The sequence below is a fragment of the Nomascus leucogenys genome, chromosome X, assembly GCF_006542625.1.
Source record: "Nomascus leucogenys isolate Asia chromosome X, Asia_NLE_v1, whole genome shotgun sequence".
Lineage (NCBI taxonomy): Eukaryota > Metazoa > Chordata > Mammalia > Primates > Hylobatidae > Nomascus > Nomascus leucogenys.
This window is the reverse complement of record NC_044406.1, coordinates 139,515,865-139,533,313: the sequence shown is the minus strand read 5'-3', so window position 1 is coordinate 139,533,313 and position 17,449 is coordinate 139,515,865. Positions and strand designations below refer to the sequence as shown.

Genomic DNA, 17,449 nt, shown 5'->3' with positions numbered 1-17,449 from the left:
GCGAGGCCGCGGTAGGGCCGCATGCCGCTCCGGAGAGAAGTCTGAGCCCGCCAGGCTCTGCAGGCCCGTGGAAGCTCGGTAATGATAAGCACGCCGGCCATTTTGCAGGGCGTCACGGCCTACACGCCCCCTCGTCTCTCGGACGGCAGCGTCTAGCCTCCGGGCGCTCGGCCGCCCCGCCCTCTCCGGGGGAGGAGTCAAGAAGAGACTGCCCAATAGGGCCGGCTTGACCCGCGAACGGGCGAGGGTTCCCGGCGGAGCGGCGCGGCAGAAGGCCCCGCCCAGGAGCCGAGGGACAGCCCAGAGGAGGCGTGGCCACGCTGCCGGCGGAAGTGGAGCCCTCCGCGAGGCCGCCGGGGCAGGCGGGGAAACCAGACAGTAGGGGCGGGGCCGGGCTGGCGATGGGGATGCGGGAGCACTACGCGGAGCTGTACCCGTGCCCGCCGGAATTGGGGATGCGGAGCAGCGGCGGCGGGTATGGCAGGCAGCCGGCGGGCCGGCCTCCAGCGCAGGTGCCCGAGAGGCGGGGGCTGGCCTGGGATGCGCGCGCACCTGCACTCGCCACGCCACGCCCGCACGAGGGGTGGGGGCCGAGGCCCCGCCCCGCACGCCTCGCTTGAGGCGGGTCAGCTCAGCCCAGGCGCCCGCCCCCGCCCCGGCCGATTAAATGGGCCGGCGGGGCTCAGCCCCCGGAAACGGCCGTACACTTCGGGGCTGCGAGCGCGGAGGGCGACGACGACGAAGCGCAGGTAACCGGGCAGGCGGGCGCCGCGCAGGCAGAGGAGCGTACTGCCCCCCCCCCCCGCGCCGCGCGGCGGTAAAATACACGCTGTTTTGTTGTGCTTGAGAACCGAGCAGAATCGAGAGGGTGTTAACCAATCCCTTTATACCCCGCACCTCCTCTCTTGAGCCCCTGAGACCCCGAGAGCGAAGGGGACTTGCCGACCGGGGTCACCCAGCCTGGCAAGGGGAGGGCTGGAGCTGAACTCCAGCATCTGCACCATCTCCCATGCTCCAGGTCATTGTGGAGTTCCCACTACAGTCGGGAATAAGATGGTCCTGGGCACGCAGTTCCATGCCCCACAAGGATTTTACTCGGTTGTCCAGAATTGATGCTCTAGCCGGAATCCACCAATGCTTTGGGTAATTTTGTAATGTACACCCTGAATGAAGGCTGCCTAGGAGAGAGTGGCTGGAGCCCAGAGCCAGCAGTTTCTAACCCATCAACCACTCCCCAACGCCCAGCCGTTCACAAGGAGTGATTTGGGTAATCAGGTGTCATCCCCGTGTGAGACCCCAGAGGAACTCTCAAGAAAGGGGCTAACTTCTCAATGCTCTCCTGTTCTTCTGCCTTGTTAACGAGCCTTTCTTCCACCAGACAGCGTCATGGCAGAGCAGGTGGCCCTGAGCCGGACCCAGGTGTGCGGGATCCTGCGGGAAGAGCTGTTCCAGGGCGATGCTTTCCATCAGTCGGATACACACATATTCATCATCATGGGTGCATCGGTGAGTCTCTCCCAGGCCCCAATCTTAAAAGCCAGGAAGTGCCTGCTCCATGCCTCAGCTTTTCCAACTAATTGTTGCAGGGCCACACAGGCTCTGCTAAGTTGAGCTCCTCCTCCCACTCCTGCTAGTGTGCCAGGATCATCCCGGCTCTACCTGATGTGTATATGCACATTTCTTTTTTTTTTTTTTTGGAGACGGAGTTTTGCTCTGGTCGCCCAGGATGGGGTGCAGTGGCGCGATCTTGGCTCACTGCAACCTCGGCCTCCTGGGTTCAAGCGATTCTCCTGCCTCAGCCCCCCAAGTAGCTGAGATTACAGGCATGCACCACCACACCCGGCTAATTTTTGTATTGTTAGTAGAGACGGGGTTTCACCATGTTGGCCAGGCTGGTCTCAAACTCCTGATCTCAAGTGATCTGCCTGCCTCGGCCTCCCAAAGTGCTGGGTTGACAGGCATGAGCCACCATGCCCAGCCGCAGGACATTCCTGAACCCTGTGCCTAGCCGCTGAATGTAGCCCTTAGTCCTGGAGTTGCAGGCTCTTTAGGGACTGTCTAGATGGGGAAATTTTCTAGATGGACTTCTTGGGGAAAACAGGGAATGCTATTCGTTCTGTGGTTTTTTCAAACCTGTTCATGCCTTAACAAATGAGTTCCAAAGGCAGGATCTGAGGCCTGATCTCTGCCTCTTCACTAACACTTCAAGTTCCGTCGATACAAACGCTTAGCTTTTCTTTGAACACTGTCTCTTTGCCTCAATTTCAAAAGCCTACCAAGGAGCTCTGCCTCACCCAATTGTCCAGCTTGTAGAACCGCCATTTTGCACTCATAGGAAAGACCAAAGAATAGTATAGCATGAGGATTTCCATGGGAGGAGAGGGAGGGGTGGTCCTAGGACAGCCATCGCCCCAGACTAGAGCACCCTCCCCTGTGTCCCATGGGGCAGTGAGACTGCGCAGGGGCTGGTGGAACAAGGGCTTCATCTCAAATTACATGTGGTCTCAGTTTTCACTTTTAACCCTGGATGCACTCAAGAATCTCTCTGCTCACTACTATATGACCATCTTTGCCATTAACTTACCTTGTAACCTTGAGCAGGAGCTCTATCAAAATTAGTTAGCTCTGCCACATCACATAGAACAACATGCTGTCACTTTGCCAAACCTACTCCTTGACACCTTTGTACTTCTGATCAGAACTTAGAAAAGGAGAGCCAAAAAGGAATGAGGAGGCAGCCGAGGGAGAAGGGCTCTGCCAGTGGCAGAGTAAGGAGGGGCCGTTGTCCTCTGACTCCCCATAAGCCTGAGACCCAGGAGAGGTACCAGGTGGAGCCCACAGTAGATTGGGCTTGGCCTCAGCCCCAGCCTGGTCCCCTCAGAAGAGCCATACCTGGCCGGGCGCGGTAGCTCACGCCTGTAATCCCAGCACTTCGGGAGGCCGAGGCAGGTGGATCACCTGAGGTCAGGAGTTTGAGACCAGCCTGGCCAACATGGCGAAACCCAGTCTCTACTTAAAATACAAAAATTGGCTGGGCGCGGTGGCTCACGTCTGTAATCCCAGCACTTTGGGGGGCCAAGGCGGGTGGATCACAAGGTCAAGAGATCCAGACCATCCTGGCCAACATGGTGAAACCCCGTCTCTACTAAAAATACAAAAATTAGCTGGGCGTGGTGGTGCGTGCCTGTAGTCCCAGCTACTCAGTAGGCTGAGGCAGTAGAATCGCTTGAATCAGGGAGTCAGAGGTTGTAATGAGCTGAGATCACGCCACTGCACTCCAGCCTGGCGACAGCGAGACTCTGTCTCAAAACAAAAAGGCCGGGCGCAGTGGCTCACGCCTGTAATCCCAGCACTTTGGGAGGCTGAAGCGGGTGGATCACGAGGTCAGGAGATTGAGACCAGCCTGGCCAACATGGTGAAACCCCGTCTCTACTAAATATACAAAAAATTAACCAGGCCTGGTGGTGGGCGCCTGTAGTCCAGCTACTCAGGTGGCTGAGGCAGGAGAAAGGCGTGAACTCAGGAGGTGGAGCTTGCAGTGAGCAGAGATCGCAACACTGCATTCCAGACTGGGTGACAGAGTGAGACTCCATCTCAAAAAAAAAAGAAAAAAAGAAAAATAACAAAAATTAGCTAGGTGTGGTGGCACCCATCTGTAATCCCAGCTACTTGGGAGGCTGAGGCAGGAAAGTCGCTTGAACCCAGGAGGTGGAGGTTGCAGTGAGCCGAGATGGCACCACTGCACTCCATCCTGGGCGACAGAGTGAGTGAGACTTCATCTCAAAAAAGTAAAAAGAGCCGTACCTGCATCGGCCACAAACCTTAACAGCTAGGACTCTGACCGTTAAGCCCTTAGTCCAAGAAGCAGACTGGAGGAGAAGGTAACTGAGGTTGCTTTCTCCATCGCCACCGCATGCTGTCACAAGGACACTGCAACAGAGCAACCCAGGCCACAATGATGGCTTATGACTCCTGGCCTTCAGCTCTTATTAGACACCTCATTGAGAGCATCCAAGCTCGTTGTGTGACTTGGAGCAAGTGTTTTCCTTTTCTTGAACCTCAGCATTTCGTGTAGCAAATGACAGCTTTTGAAACGAGGGCCCAGGGTCCTTAGGCTTTTCCAAGCTGATTGTGTCATTTCATTGCCTTCGCCTGTGGCCAGCTTGGGGTTGGGCAACTTTGTTTTGTTGAAATCAGTAGGGTTCCCCTTTGCTCTCCTCTGTTCTGAGAGTGACAACGTGAGACTTTCAAAGCAGAAATAGGAAGTGCCAGCTCCAGCACTGTGGGTAGGGGACGAGGGGTCCTCTCTCTGAAGAGCCTTGTGGTTTGTTTCTTCCTCTTCCTGCTGGAGGGGGAGGTGGGAGGTGGCGTGCTCAGGCAGCACCTGGAACAGCTCCGGCTGCCAGGCTCCTTCCGCGCCTGATGCCTCACTCGGTGCGGGAGGTAGGCAGGGTGGCACTTGAGGGCACACGATCCTAGAATCTGCTGTTCCAGGAAAGCCGCCCATTCTCCATTCATTGAGCAGACAGCGATTGGGTACTTCTGGGCCACAGCAGCCAGTCCTTGCCCTCCTCATGGGACCTATGTGCTATTGTTGCCAGGGAACCACGGCAAGTAAGCAGACCAGCAAGAGCTCAGGCTGACATGTGTTTCAGAAGATACACATGGGCCCTGTGTCCCCAGCCCCCCAGAGCACATAGATCCCACAAGGAGGGCCTGGAGAGCACCAACACAGAAGGAAGAGCAAATGCCCAGAGCCCCGAGTTGGGAACAAGCTCAGCATGACCTAGAAACTGAAAGCAGGCAAGTGGCTGGCAGACCCACAGCCTGGGCAAGTGGGATACCCTGGGGCAGGCTGGACCCACGTGGCCTTCCTCTGTCCCTTCCTCCTCCCTGGCCAGCTTACCTCACACTTGCCCACACACCCAGCTTCCTTCCTGGGGACCCTGATGGCACCTCAGAGTTACCAAGTGGGCCACTTCCCGCCTTCTCAGGACTCCCACCCCTACCAGAAAGGGAGCCAAGGTACTTACTGCCCCCTTCCAGAAAGCTCTGGCCTTCTTTTCCCCACCTGGATCACAAGAGCCATGGGCTTGATGGGCATTCAGGATGCATCCCAATGATGGGCCTGTGCGAGGGATGACCCAGTGGCCCCCGTCCCCCCTTTCCTCGGAACATTTCTGGCCTGACTTCCCCATTGGTCTGATAAGATTCTTGCTGTGTCATGATGATGTTGGCACTCCCCCAAAGCCCCGGTGACTCATGAGCCCCCGGGTATAGCAGGGAGGCCCTTTTGTTGGTTTTTCAGCTGAACTAACTCAGCAGCCCCCAGGTTCTCTGGCCGCAGTGTCCAGGAACCAGCTGGGCCCCTGCCAAGGCCCAGGGCTCCACCCAGGGAGTCTGGGCAGGTCCTTGACCCCAGTGACCCCTGCTGTGGACCTCAGGAAAGAGGAGGGCGTGGGGAAGATGAGAAGCTCCCAACTGCTTTTCACTAAGGACCCCTTGAATTGCCCCCACCCACATGGCGCGAGTAGACTCTTGACCAAGCTGTCAGGTTTCCCGATGTCTTCCCATGTTTGTTCCTCCAGAAAGTCCCACTAGAGGGTCGCAGCCAGCTGGGAGGGCAGGGCTACCCCTGAGTCCTGAGGAGAGCAGCTCAGTCCGGCTCGGCTCAGCTCAGCTTAGCGTAGCTCCCTGTCACCATGGGAGAGAGCGGCCTGCCTTACCCCACCCCCACTGTCCTCCGTCTTACCTCACCTCGCCTCTCAGGTGACTTGGAGCCCAGGTTACAGGGGCTGAGCTGAAACAAGGTGAGCCGGTTCAATCTCTAGTTAATCCCAAAGGGAGCAGCAGGAACAAACGGCCTGGAGTGTGGGGCTGCTGTGACTCAGCAGACCAGTCCCCTGCTACCAGTACCTTTCTGGAGTCTGTCCCGATGCCTCCCAGTTTTCCGGAATTTGGTCATGAGCAAACATGACCTGCTTTGAGTGAGGCTTAGAGGTATTTGCAGGCTGTGGTTCTTCCGTTTATTTCAGGGTCCAGTTAGTTCCCAGCAAGCTGGCCCTTTCTGTGTGTGGGGCCAGCCGTGAGTTGATGTGACATGGGCAATGTTCCCCTCCCCAGCCCCACTGATGGCAGGGTGCTGTGAGGAGCTGAGTGGAGGAGCTCCTACCCCAGGGTGAGGGGTTGTCTGAAGAACTTTGAAGGATGCAGCAGTGAGAGGTCCGTGTGGCTGCAGTCCTGGCACTGAGCTCACCTGAGGAACGTCAGAAGTGGAGCAGGGCCCCTGAAGAGCGCAAGCACACAAGGCACCCACACCATAGCGATTTCCCTCCTGGAAGCCCTCTGGTGGCTTCCTAACTGCCTAGCTCTGGGTGGGGGCATTTGTCCTGGTGGCATGGCCCCCATTCTGTAATGGTTTGTAGAAATGGACCCATCCATGGTTGCAGTGCCTGATCACTTCGAAGAGCATGTGTTTTTGTTTTTGTTGTTTTTTTTTTCATGAGATGGAGTCTTGCTGTCACCCAGGCTGGAATTTGGTGGCACGATCTTGGCTCACTGCAACCTCCGTCTCCCGGATTCAAGCGATTCTCCTGCCTCAGCCTCCTGAGTAGCTGGGATTCCAGGTGCCTGCCACCACACCCGGCTAATTTTTGTTTTTTGGTTTTTTTTTTGAGATGGAGTCTTACTCTTTCACCAGGCTAGAGTGCAGTGGTGCGATCTTGGCTCACCGCAATCTCCACCTGCAGGGGTCAAGCAATTCCCCTGCCTCAGCCTCCCGAGTAGCTGGGACTACAGGCACCCGCCACCACATCTGGCTAATTTTTTGTATTTTAGTAGAAACGGGGTCTCACCATGTTGGCCAGGATGGTCTCAATCTCCTGACCTCGTGATACACCTGCCTCAGCCTCCCAAAGTGCTGGGATTACAGGCATGAGCCACTGTGCCTGGCCTGTATTTTTAGTACAGACGGGGTTCCACCATGTTTGCTAGGCTGGTCTCAAACTCCTGACCTCAGGTGATCCGCCCCCCTCAGCCTCCCAAAGTGCTGGGATTACAGGCGTGAGCCACCACGCCCAGACTATTAGTTTTTACCATGTTTTATTGAAATATATGTCATGGGCCAGGCACGGTGGCTCACGCCTGTAATCCCAACACTTTGGGAGGCCACGGCAGGTGGATCACAAGGTCAGGAGTTTGAGGCCAGCCTGGCCAACATGGCGAAACCCCATCTCTAGGAAAAATACAAAAATTAGCAGGGCGTGGTGGCAGGTGCTTGGAGTCCCAGCTACTCAGGAGGCCGAGGCAGGAGAATGGCTTGAACCCGGGAGGTGGAGATTTCAGTGAGCCAAGATCACGCCACTGCACTCCAGCCTGGCGGACAGAGTGAGACCCTGTCTTAAAAAAATAAAAAGAAAAAAAAGAAAAGAAAAGAAGTATATGTCATGAAGAACACTGATGGTGCAGGTCTAGCTTGTTGATGACTTTTCACAAACTGAGCACAGCCACAGAAACTGCTCCTAGATCAAGAAACAGAATATGCTCTGCACCCAGGAAGCCCCCTCACCTGGGGCCCTCACAGTCACTGGCCCCCAAAGGGTCATTTCTGACCCACTCCCCACCCTCCGCTCCATTGTTGGTTTACTCGCTGCCTTTTGTTGATTCGCAAATCTTAACTGTACAATTGGCTCTACACCCTCATCACAATAAAGGCCATTGTCATCTCCCCAGAAAGTTCCTGGGTACCCATTCCCAGCCAGTCTGCCCCTGCTCCAGGCAACCGCTGATCTGATTTCTGTCACAATGGGTTGCATCTCTGATGCTGAGATTTCCCAGTGTTGCTGAGTAGTATCCGTTGTATGAATGCACAGTTTGCCGGGTCACATGTTAATTCAAGTGTTTGACTTGTTTCCAGTTTGGGGCCGCTATGAACTAAGGCTGCTGTGACCATTCGTGTGCAGGTCTTTGTGTGGACTTGCGCTTTCATTTCTCTTGTGTCACGTGATAGGTGTGTGTTTCACTTGATCAGAGGCTTGCAGACTGTCGGGGAGCACCTGCAGCACCTCACAGCTCAACTTTAGCCGTTTTCATTTTCTTGCCTTACTGCACTTTTCTTGTTCCTGATTGCTTAAAGGAATTATTAATATTTCAACATTTCCTGTAAGTGTGATATTTGCAGTATTTGTAAGGATGATGGTTTGGGGGTTTTTTTGGTTTTTGGTTTTTGTTTTTTTTTTGAGACGAAGTCTAGCTTTGTTGCTCAGGCTACAGTGATACAATCTCGGCTCACTCCAGTCTCTGCCTCCTGGTTCAAGCGATTCTCCTGCCTCAGCCTCCTGAATAGCTGGGATTACAGGCGTACACCACCACACCCAGATAAGTTTTGTATTTTTAGTAGAAATGGGGTTTCACCATGTTGGTCAGGCTGGTCTCAAACTCCTGACCTCAAGCGATCCCCCGCCTCGGCCTCCCAAAGTGCTGGGATTACAGGCTTGAGCCACCATGCCCAGCCAGAATGGTGTTTTATAGATGCCCTTAATCAAGTTAATGAAGTTCCCTTCTATTCCTCCTCTGATAAGAGTTTTATCATGAATAGGTAATTTCTGAAACACCTTATCTACATCTGTTGGGTTGAGCAAGATTGCTAGATTTAAAAAATCAAAACATAGCAGTAGGCAGAGAGTTCTTAGAGTTTTTTTCTTTTTTTTTTTTTTTTTTTTTTTTTTTTTTTTTTTTTGAGACGGAGTCTTGCTCTGTCCCCCAGGCTGGAATGCAGTGGCGCGATCTCCGCTCACTGCAAGCTCCGCCTCCCGGGGTTCACGCCATTCTCCTGCCTCAGCCTCCCGAGTAGCTGGGACTACAGACGCCCGCCAACACGCCCGGCTAATTTTTTGTATTTTTAGTAGAGACGGGGTTTCACCGTGTTAGCCAGGATGGTCTCGATCTCCTGACCTCGTGATCCGCCCGTCTCGGCCTCCCAAAGTGCTGGGATTACAGGCTTGAGCCACCGCGCCCGGCGAGTTTTTTTCTTTAATCTCTTAATATGGTGAATTTCAATGATTGATTTTTTTTCTGTGTTAATATCAAACCAACTTTTTATTTACAGAATAAACCCAACTTGGTTCTGATGTGTTACTGTTTTTAACATTGCAGGATTTGGTTTGCTGATGTTTTCTTTCTTTTTTTAAAGAGACATGGTCAGTGGGTCACCGTGGCTCACGCCTGTAATCCCAACACTTTGGGAGGCTGAGGCGGGCAGATCACTTGAGCCCAAGAGTTCAAGACCAGCCTGGGCAACGTGGGGAAACCCTGTCTCTACAAAAAATACAAAAAAATTAGCTGGGTGTGTTGGCATGTACCTGTAGTCCCAGCTACTCCAGAGGCTGAGGTGGGAGGATTGCTTGAGCCCAGGAGGCAGAGGTTGCAGTGAACTGAGATCGTGCCACTGCACTCCAGCCTAGGTGACAGAGTGAGACCATGTCTTTAAAAAAAAAAAAAAAAAAAAAAAAAAAAACCTCCTGGTTTCAAGCAATCTTCCTCCCACCTTGGTCTCCCAAAGTGCTGGGGTGTGTGAGCTGTGCCCGGCCTGCTGATATTTCGTGTGGGATTTTTGCATCTGCGTGTGTGTGAATGAGGTGTATGGGTTTTCCCATGTGCCTTTCTCATCAGGTTTCCGTACCAAGGCTCTGTAGGCCCCATAAGGTGGCTTGGGAAGTGTTCCCCTTTCTTCCTTCTGCAGGAAGAGTTTGCTTCAGGCTGGAATTCTCTTGTGCTTGCATTTTGGTAGAACCCACTGGCAACACTCTCTATGCCAGGGGTTTGTTTCTGTAGGAAGATTTGTGGCCATTGTCCCCTCTCAGGTCCATTGCTCTGTTTTTTGTTTGTTTGAGATGGAGTTTCGTTCTTGTAGCCCAGGCTGGAGTGCAATGGCTTGATCTTGGCTCGCTGCAACCTCCGCCTCCCAGGTTCAAGCGATTCTCCTGCCTCAGCCTCCTGAGTAGCTGGGATTACAGGCATGGGCCACCATGCCCAGCCAATTTTGTATTTTTAGTAGAAACGGGGTTTCTCCATGTTGGTCAGGCTGGTCTTGAACTCCCAAACTCAGGTAATCCGTCCACTTCAGCCTTCCAAAGTGCGGGGATTATAGGCTTGAGCCACCGCGTCCAGCTGTTTAGTTGTTTTTCTGATTTTTGTTTTTTGAGACGGAGTTTCACTCTTGTCGCCCAGGCTGGGGTGCAATGGTGCAATCTTGGCTCACTGCAACCTCCACCTCCCGGGTTCAAGTGATTCTCCTACCTCAGCCTCCCGAGTAGCTGGGATTACAGGCAGGTGCCGGCATGCCCAGCTAACTTCTGTATTTTTACTAGAGATGCGGTTTCACCATGTTCGCCAGGATGGTCTCGATCTCTTGACCTCATGATCCGCCCGCTTCAGCCTCCTAAAGTGCTGGGATTACAGGTGTGAGCCACCGCGCCCAGCCTGTTTGTTTTTTTATGGAGTCTCGCTCTGTTGCCTAGGCTGGAGTGCGGTGGTGTGATCTCGGCTCACTGCAACCTCCACCTCTGGGTTTCAAGCAATTCTCCTGCCTCAGCCTCCCAAGTAGCTGGGATTACAGGCTTTATTTATTACAGGGATTATTAGCCACCACACTTGGCTAAGTTTTGTATTTTAGTAGAGACAGGGTTTTGTCAGTTGGCCAGGCTGGTCTCGAACTCCTGACCTCAGGTGATCTGCCTTGGCCTCCCAAAGTGCTGGTATTACAGGCGTGAGCCACCACGCCCAGCTCCATTGCTCTGTTTTAGTAGGTTGGATTTTTCTAGAAATTTGTCCATCTCATCTAGGTTGTCAGACATGGAATAAAGTTCAGAAAACCCCCTCTTGTTTCCTGTCTGGGGTTTTGTCCGATTGTTCCAGTTATTTATGCCCTTTTATTTATTTATTTTTCTTTTTTCTTTTTTTTTTTTTTTTTTTCTGGAGATGGAGTCTTGCTCTGTCACCCAGGCTGGAGCAGTGGTGCCGTCTCTGCTCACTGCAAGCTCCACCTCCCGGGTTCACGCCATTCTCCTGCCTCAGCCTCCCGAGTAGCTGGGACTACAGGCTCCCGCCATCACGCCTGGCTAATTTTTTGTATTTTTGGTAGAGACGGGGTTTCACCATGTCAGCCAGGATGGTCTCGATCTCCTTACCTCTTGATCCGCCTGCCTCGGCCTCCCAAAGTGCTGGGATTACAGGAGTGAGCCACCACGCCCAGCCTATGCCCTTTTAAAAAAGCAGCCATGCCAGAGGGTTGTTTGTTTCTATTCGTCTTTTTCAAACACCAACTTCTGGCTTTGTTCATCTTTTCTTTGGGTTAGCTTTTCATTTTATTAATTTTACTTGTCATTATTTCCTATTTCCTTCCTGGTAATTTGGCTTGCAATTCTATCCTTTTTCTCATTTTTTTTTTTTTTGGAGATGGAGTCTCACTCTTGTCACCCAGGCTAGAGTGCAGTGGCATGATCTCGGCTCACTGCAACCTTTGCCTCCCGGATTCAAGTGATTCTCCTGCCTCAGCCTCCGGAGTAACTGGAATTACAGGTGCCCGCCACCACACCTGGCTAATTTTTGTATTTTTAATAGAGATGGGGTTTTCCCACATTGGCTGGTCTTGAACTCCTGACTTCAGGTGATCTGCCCCCCCTCAGCCTCCCAAAGTGCTGGGATTATAGGTGGGAGCCACCGCACGTGGCCCTTTTTCTCACTTCTTAAGCGAAATGCTTAGCTCCTTATTTTTGAGCCACTCTTTTTTGCTGATGTAAGCACTTGAGGTCACATCTCACACATTTGGCTACATGGTCCTTCTATTGTCCCTTGGTTCTACTGAATTGAATTTTCAGGTTTTCTTCTGGAGCGCAGCGTTTATGTCTTCTGGGTCAGGGATGGAGGGCTGGCACAGGCTTGAATCTCGGGGCTCTTCTGTCTGTACATCAGGCAAGACAGACATGCTTGTGGCCCAGTAGTGATCCTGAGTAGTGCCCGGATCACCAAGGGTGGAGGATGATGTATATAGGTCGTGTCCCCAGCCACTTCTAACCACACACCTGTTCCCTCTGCTACAGGGTGACCTGGCCAAGAAAAAGATCTACCCCACCATCTGGTAAGTGTGTCCCCCCCCACTGCCCCTGTGACCTCCCGCCAGGGACAGGCCTGGTCCTGCCCTGCCCGCACTGGTTACGGCTGTGCCCTGCCCTCAGGTGGCTGTTCCGGGATGGCCTTTTGCCCGAAAACACCTTCATCGTGGGCTACGCCCGCTCCCGCCTCACAGTGGCTGACATCCGCAAACAGAGTGAGCCCTTCTTCAAGGTGGGTGGCGTCAGGGCCTCCCCCGGCCTGGTTCTGCCCTCTCTACCAGCCCCCAGCGTGGCCAGCTTCAGGGACCTCCCCCCATCCCATCCCATCCCAGGATGCTCTCCTCCCCTCCTGCCCCGCCCCTCGTGCTCTTGTACTTCCTTGAGGACCCCCATTACCAGCCCCCTGTGACCAGGACTCACGGGTCCCATCCTGCTGTGCCCTGTTGCGTTTTCTCTGCCAATCATAGTTGAGTGTCATGATTTTGGAGAGAGCTTTCTCCAGTGTGTTTCTCCCAGGTCAAAATATCCTGAAATCTGGCCTCTGTCCTAAGGCACAAGGGTCCCCACCTGGGGCAGTGTCTGTGCTGCCTTCTTTGACCTCCCTTCCTCTGGATGTGCAGAGCTGCTGAGATGGGGCTGAACCCAGTGTGGGACTGACTTCTGAGGGCATCCTCCCTGGGCCTCCAGGGAAGACCCTCCACTCCTCTGGGACAGAACACACACGGACTCCAAGAGAGGGGCCAACGTCTGTCTGTGTGTCTGTCCGTCCGTGTCTCCCAGGCCACCCCAGAGGAGAAGCTCAAGCTGGAGGAGTTCTTTGCCCGCAACTCCTATGTGGCTGGCCAGTACGATGATGCAGCCTCCTACCAGCGCCTCAACAGCCACATGAATGCCCTCCACCTGGGGTCACAGGCCAACCACCTCTTCTACCTGGCCTTGCCCCCCACCGTCTACGAGGCCGTCACCAAGAACATTCATGAGTCCTGCATGAGCCAGATGTAAGGCTTGCCGTTGCCCTCCCTTCCCGCCTGCCAGGCTGGCCCAGGCAGTGCTCCCACCGCTCTGATGAGCGTGTCCGGGGCCGGGGATCTGGGCAGCATCCATGGCGCCGGGGCCATCCCCAGCGGGACCACAAGGTGGCAGCATCGCTCCACGAAACACTCACCGCCTTTCTGCTCTGCTTCCCCAAAGGCCCGGCCAGGCCGCAGGGTGGCAGCCTTGCTCTGCGAATGCAGCATGGCCCGCGCTGGGTGGTTTCCCAACCCAGGCAGAGGCTCTTGTCCTCTGGCTGGTTTTCAATGCAGGGGTAGTAAAGCAAGGGTCCTCTTCTCATTTTCAAAACCAGTGAGGAAGCCATGCCTTGGACACCTCCTCCCTCTGCTCCCCTACAGGCCTTCAGGCCACTCCGACCCACTGGGGACCCAGCATGAGCCAGGAGGGGAACGGGCCCCCGGCAGCATGCCAGCAACGCCACCCTGGCACCCAGGGTGGGAAGGCTTCCCGGAAGGTGTTGAGCCAGAGGGTCACCTGGGAACGCAAGGCAGGGGAGGTGGCCATGGGGGCGAGGAGGTTCTGGCCCCTACTCCCCTCGGAGGGCGTCTGAATGATGCAGCTCTGACCCTCACTCCCCGAAGAGGGGTTCAAGGGGGTAACGCAGCTCCGGGCTCCCAGCAGAGGCTGGAACCGCATCATCGTGGAGAAGCCCTTCGGGAGGGACCTGCAGAGCTCCGACCGGCTGTCGAACCACATCTCCTCCCTGTTCCGCGAGGACCAGATCTACCGCATCGACCACTACCTGGGCAAGGAGATGGTGCAGAACCTCATGGTGCTGAGGTGGGGCCAAGCCCGGGCGGGGGGACTGGGGTGGGGTGGTGTTCAGGAGCCTCACCTGGCCCACTGCCTCCCCGAGGACGAGTTCCTCCACCTTGCCCCTCCCCGCAGATTTGCCAACAGGATCTTCGGCCCCATCTGGAACCGGGACAACATCGCCTGCGTGATCCTCACCTTCAAGGAGCCCTTTGGCACTGAGGGTCGCGGGGGCTATTTCGATGAATTTGGGATCATCCGGTGAGAGCTCTTCCTCTCTCCTGGGAGACTGGCACAGGGTGGCAGAGCCAGTCACCCTGCAGGGCTGCCCTTCCCTGTCTTGGGGGAGCTCCTCCTCACCCTGCAGTTCAAAACCTAAGTGTCTGAGACCCCTACACAGTCAAGCACCCCACAGTTTCGTGATTCAGTGATAGCATCACCATGCCCTTCCTTGATTTAAGGGGACCTGGAAGACAAGGGGACCAGGAAGTGAGTCTTGCAGCTTGTCACTAGGAAGCCTTGTTTGGGGCCCCCACGCCCTTGAACCAGGTGAACGGTGGGGAGCTAAGGCGAGCTCCGGCCTTTTCTGTCCCCAGGGACGTGATGCAGAACCACCTACTGCAGATGCTGTGTCTGGTGGCCATGGAGAAGCCCGCCTCCACCAACTCGGATGACGTCCGTGATGAGAAGGTGGGGGGTGCACCCCAGTCCCCAGGACCATGCCCCGTCGTGGGCCCATCTGTGATGAGGCACTGAGCTGGGGTGTGCATGCAGAGCAGGTGTCCTCAACCCTGGAGAAGTCACCAGCTCTGAGCACAGCGTGGCCTCCTGGAGGTGACCTGGACTGGCAGTCATGAAGCCCAAGTTGTCATGTCCCAGGCCTCTCTGGGCCTCAGCTTGTTGATCAGAATAGACTCAAGATGGACCAGGGTGGTCCTGGAGGGTCCTCAGGGAGGGGCCCTGAGCTGGGCCTCTGGCAGGGTGAGCAGATCCAAGCAGGGGCCTCCTCCTGCCCTGAGGGCTGTGCATCTGTGGCCACAGTCATCCCTGCACCCCAACTCAACACCCAAGGGGCCCATTCTCTCCCCTGGCTTTCTCTCAGGTCAAGGTGTTGAAATGTATCTCAGAGGTGCAGGCCAACAATGTGGTCCTGGGCCAGTACGTGGGGAACCCTGATGGAGAGGGCGAGGCCACCAAAGGGTACCTGGACGACCCCACGGTGCCCCACGGGTCCACCACCGCCACTTTTGCAGCCGTCGTCCTCTATGTGGAGAATGAGAGGTGGGATGGTAGGTGGCGCCTTCAAGGCCTAACAAGGCAGAACTGGGCATGCCCTGTGTGCGGGCACTGGAGCTCCCACTGAGACACCCACGCACTGGTCCACACCCCGAGAGAGCTGGTGCTGAGGCTGCCCTTCCCGCCACACAGGGGTGCCCTTCATCCTGCGCTGCGGCAAGGCCCTGAACGAGCGCAAGGCCGAGGTGAGGCTGCAGTTCCATGATGTGGCTGGCGACATCTTCCACCAGCAGTGCAAGCGCAATGAGCTGGTGATCCGCGTGCAGCCCAACGAGGCCGTATACACCAAGATGATGACCAAGAAGCCGGGCATGTTCTTCAACCCTGAGGAGTCGGAGCTGGACCTGACCTACGGCAACAGATACAAGGTGCCCCACAGAGAAGGAGCAGTGTGGAGGGTTAGGAGCCAGGGTTAGGAGCAGGCAGTGGCATCAGCAAGACACCCTCTCCCTCACAGAATGTGAAGCTCCCTGACGCCTATGAGCGCCTCATCCTGGACGTCTTCTGCGGGAGCCAGATGCACTTCGTGCGCAGGTGAGGCCCAGCTGCCGGCCCCTGCATACCTGTGGGCTATGGGGTGGCCTTTGCCCTCCCTCCCTGTGTGCCACCAGCCTCCCAAGCCACACCATGTCCCCTCAGCGATGAGCTCCGGGAGGCCTGGCGTATTTTCACCCCACTGCTGCACCAGATCGAGCTGGAGAAGCCCAAGCCCATCCCCTATATTTATGGCAGGTGAGGAAAGGGTGGGGGCTGGGGGCAGAGCCCAGCGGGCGGGGCCGGGTGAGGGCAGAGCTACCTCATGCCTCTCCTCCACCCGTCACTCTCCAGCCGAGGCCCCACGGAGGCAGACGAGCTGATGAAGAGAGTGGGTTTCCAGTATGAGGGCACCTACAAGTGGGTGAACCCCCACAAGCTCTGAGCCCTGGGCACCCACCTCCACCCCCGCCATGGCCACCCTCCTTCCCACCGCCCAACCCCGAGTCGGGAGGACTCTGGGACCATTGACCTCAGCTGCACATTCCTGGCCCTGGGCTCGGGCCACCCTGGCCTGCCCCTCGCTGCTGCTACTACCCGAGCCCAGCTACATTCCTCAGCTGCCAAGCACTCGAGACCATCCTGGCCCCTCCAGACCCTGCCTGAGCCCAGGAGCTGAGCCACCTCCTCCACTCACTCCAGCCCAACAGAAGGAAGGAGGAGGGCGTCCATTCGTCTGTCCCAGAGCTTCTTGGCCACTGGGTCTCCTGAGTGGGGCCTAGGGTGGGAGGGAGGGACGAGGGGGAGGAAAGGGGCGAGCACCAACGTGAGAGAATCTGCCTGTGGCCTTGCCCGGCAGCCTCAGTGCCACTTGACATTCCTCGTCACCAGCAACATCTCGAGCCCCCTGGATGTCCCCCGTCCCACCAACTCTGCACTCCATGGCCACCCTGTGCCACCTATAGGCAGCCTCCCTGCTATAAGAAAAGCAGAAGCAGCAGCTGGGACCCCTCCCAACCTCAATCCCCTGCCATTAAATCCGCAAACAGCCCCTCCTGTCCCCTTGTCATTTGCTTCCCTGAGGACCCATTTCCCCGTCCCACTCCCCCAAGTCACCCGGGTGCTTCCTCTGTGGCCTCCCCACCTTGGGCTCCTCACCTCTGGTTCTGACCCCATGTCCAGCCATAACCATGTTTGGTGTTAAGAGACACCTCCTGAGTCCCCCTCTGCTCCACGCATATTGTCATTGTGAGACCAGCTTGAGGTGCAAGGATGTGGGGTCACCTTCTGCTGTTACTGTCCTTGTCCCTGCCCCACCCAAGATGACTTCCAGCGATACTGCCAGTCCACAGATCCCAGAAGTATTTAGAAAGGAGAGGGGATGGGTTTTGTGACTGATGTCAGAGGCCAAGGGAGAGGGGACAGTCCACAGTGATGCACAGCCAGGCCCAGCCACCCCTTCCAGGCAGAAGGGCCAGAGTTTGGGGGCTGCCATAACCAAGTGCCACACACCAGGCAGCTCTCAACAGTTCTGGAGGCCAGAGTCCAAGATCCAGCACTCCCGCCAGAGGCCCAAGAGGAGGGTCCTTCCTGCCCTCTCCAGCTCCTGGGGAACCAGGCATCTTGGGCTGGTGGTCACCTCACTCCACTCACTCTGCCTGTCTTCTCATGGTCTCCCCATGGTGTGGCTTCTCTTCTATGTCCTTCTAACTCAGCGACATCTGCAGACCTCCTATTTCCAAATAAAGTCACATCAGGAACTC

General features: G+C 55.7%; 1 protein-coding gene across 4 annotated transcripts; it reads left to right on the top strand.

The window, feature by feature from the left end:
• Positions 1–3: 3 nt before the first annotated feature.
• On the top strand, positions 4–16,737 carry G6PD (glucose-6-phosphate dehydrogenase). 4 transcript variants are annotated; one of them, XM_030807646.1, is made up of 13 exons: positions 4–78; positions 1,383–1,506; positions 12,099–12,136; positions 12,234–12,342; positions 12,891–13,108; positions 13,782–13,943; positions 14,052–14,177; positions 14,513–14,606; positions 15,019–15,205; positions 15,345–15,580; positions 15,670–15,746; positions 15,852–15,944; positions 16,041–16,737. In XM_030807646.1, the coding sequence occupies exons 2-13, from the start codon at positions 1,387–1,389 to the stop codon at positions 16,129–16,131; spliced, it is 1,551 nt and encodes a 516-aa protein (XP_030663506.1). In that variant the 5' UTR covers positions 4–78; positions 1,383–1,386; the 3' UTR covers positions 16,132–16,737. The 4 variants fall into 4 exon arrangements, with proteins under 4 accessions (XP_030663506.1, XP_030663505.1, XP_030663504.1 ...); XM_030807645.1 differs by lacking the exon at positions 4–78 and adding an exon at positions 334–749 and having other exon boundaries at positions 13,785–13,943; XM_030807644.1 differs by lacking the exon at positions 4–78 and adding an exon at positions 334–749.
• The last annotated feature ends 712 nt before the right edge of the window (positions 16,738–17,449 follow it).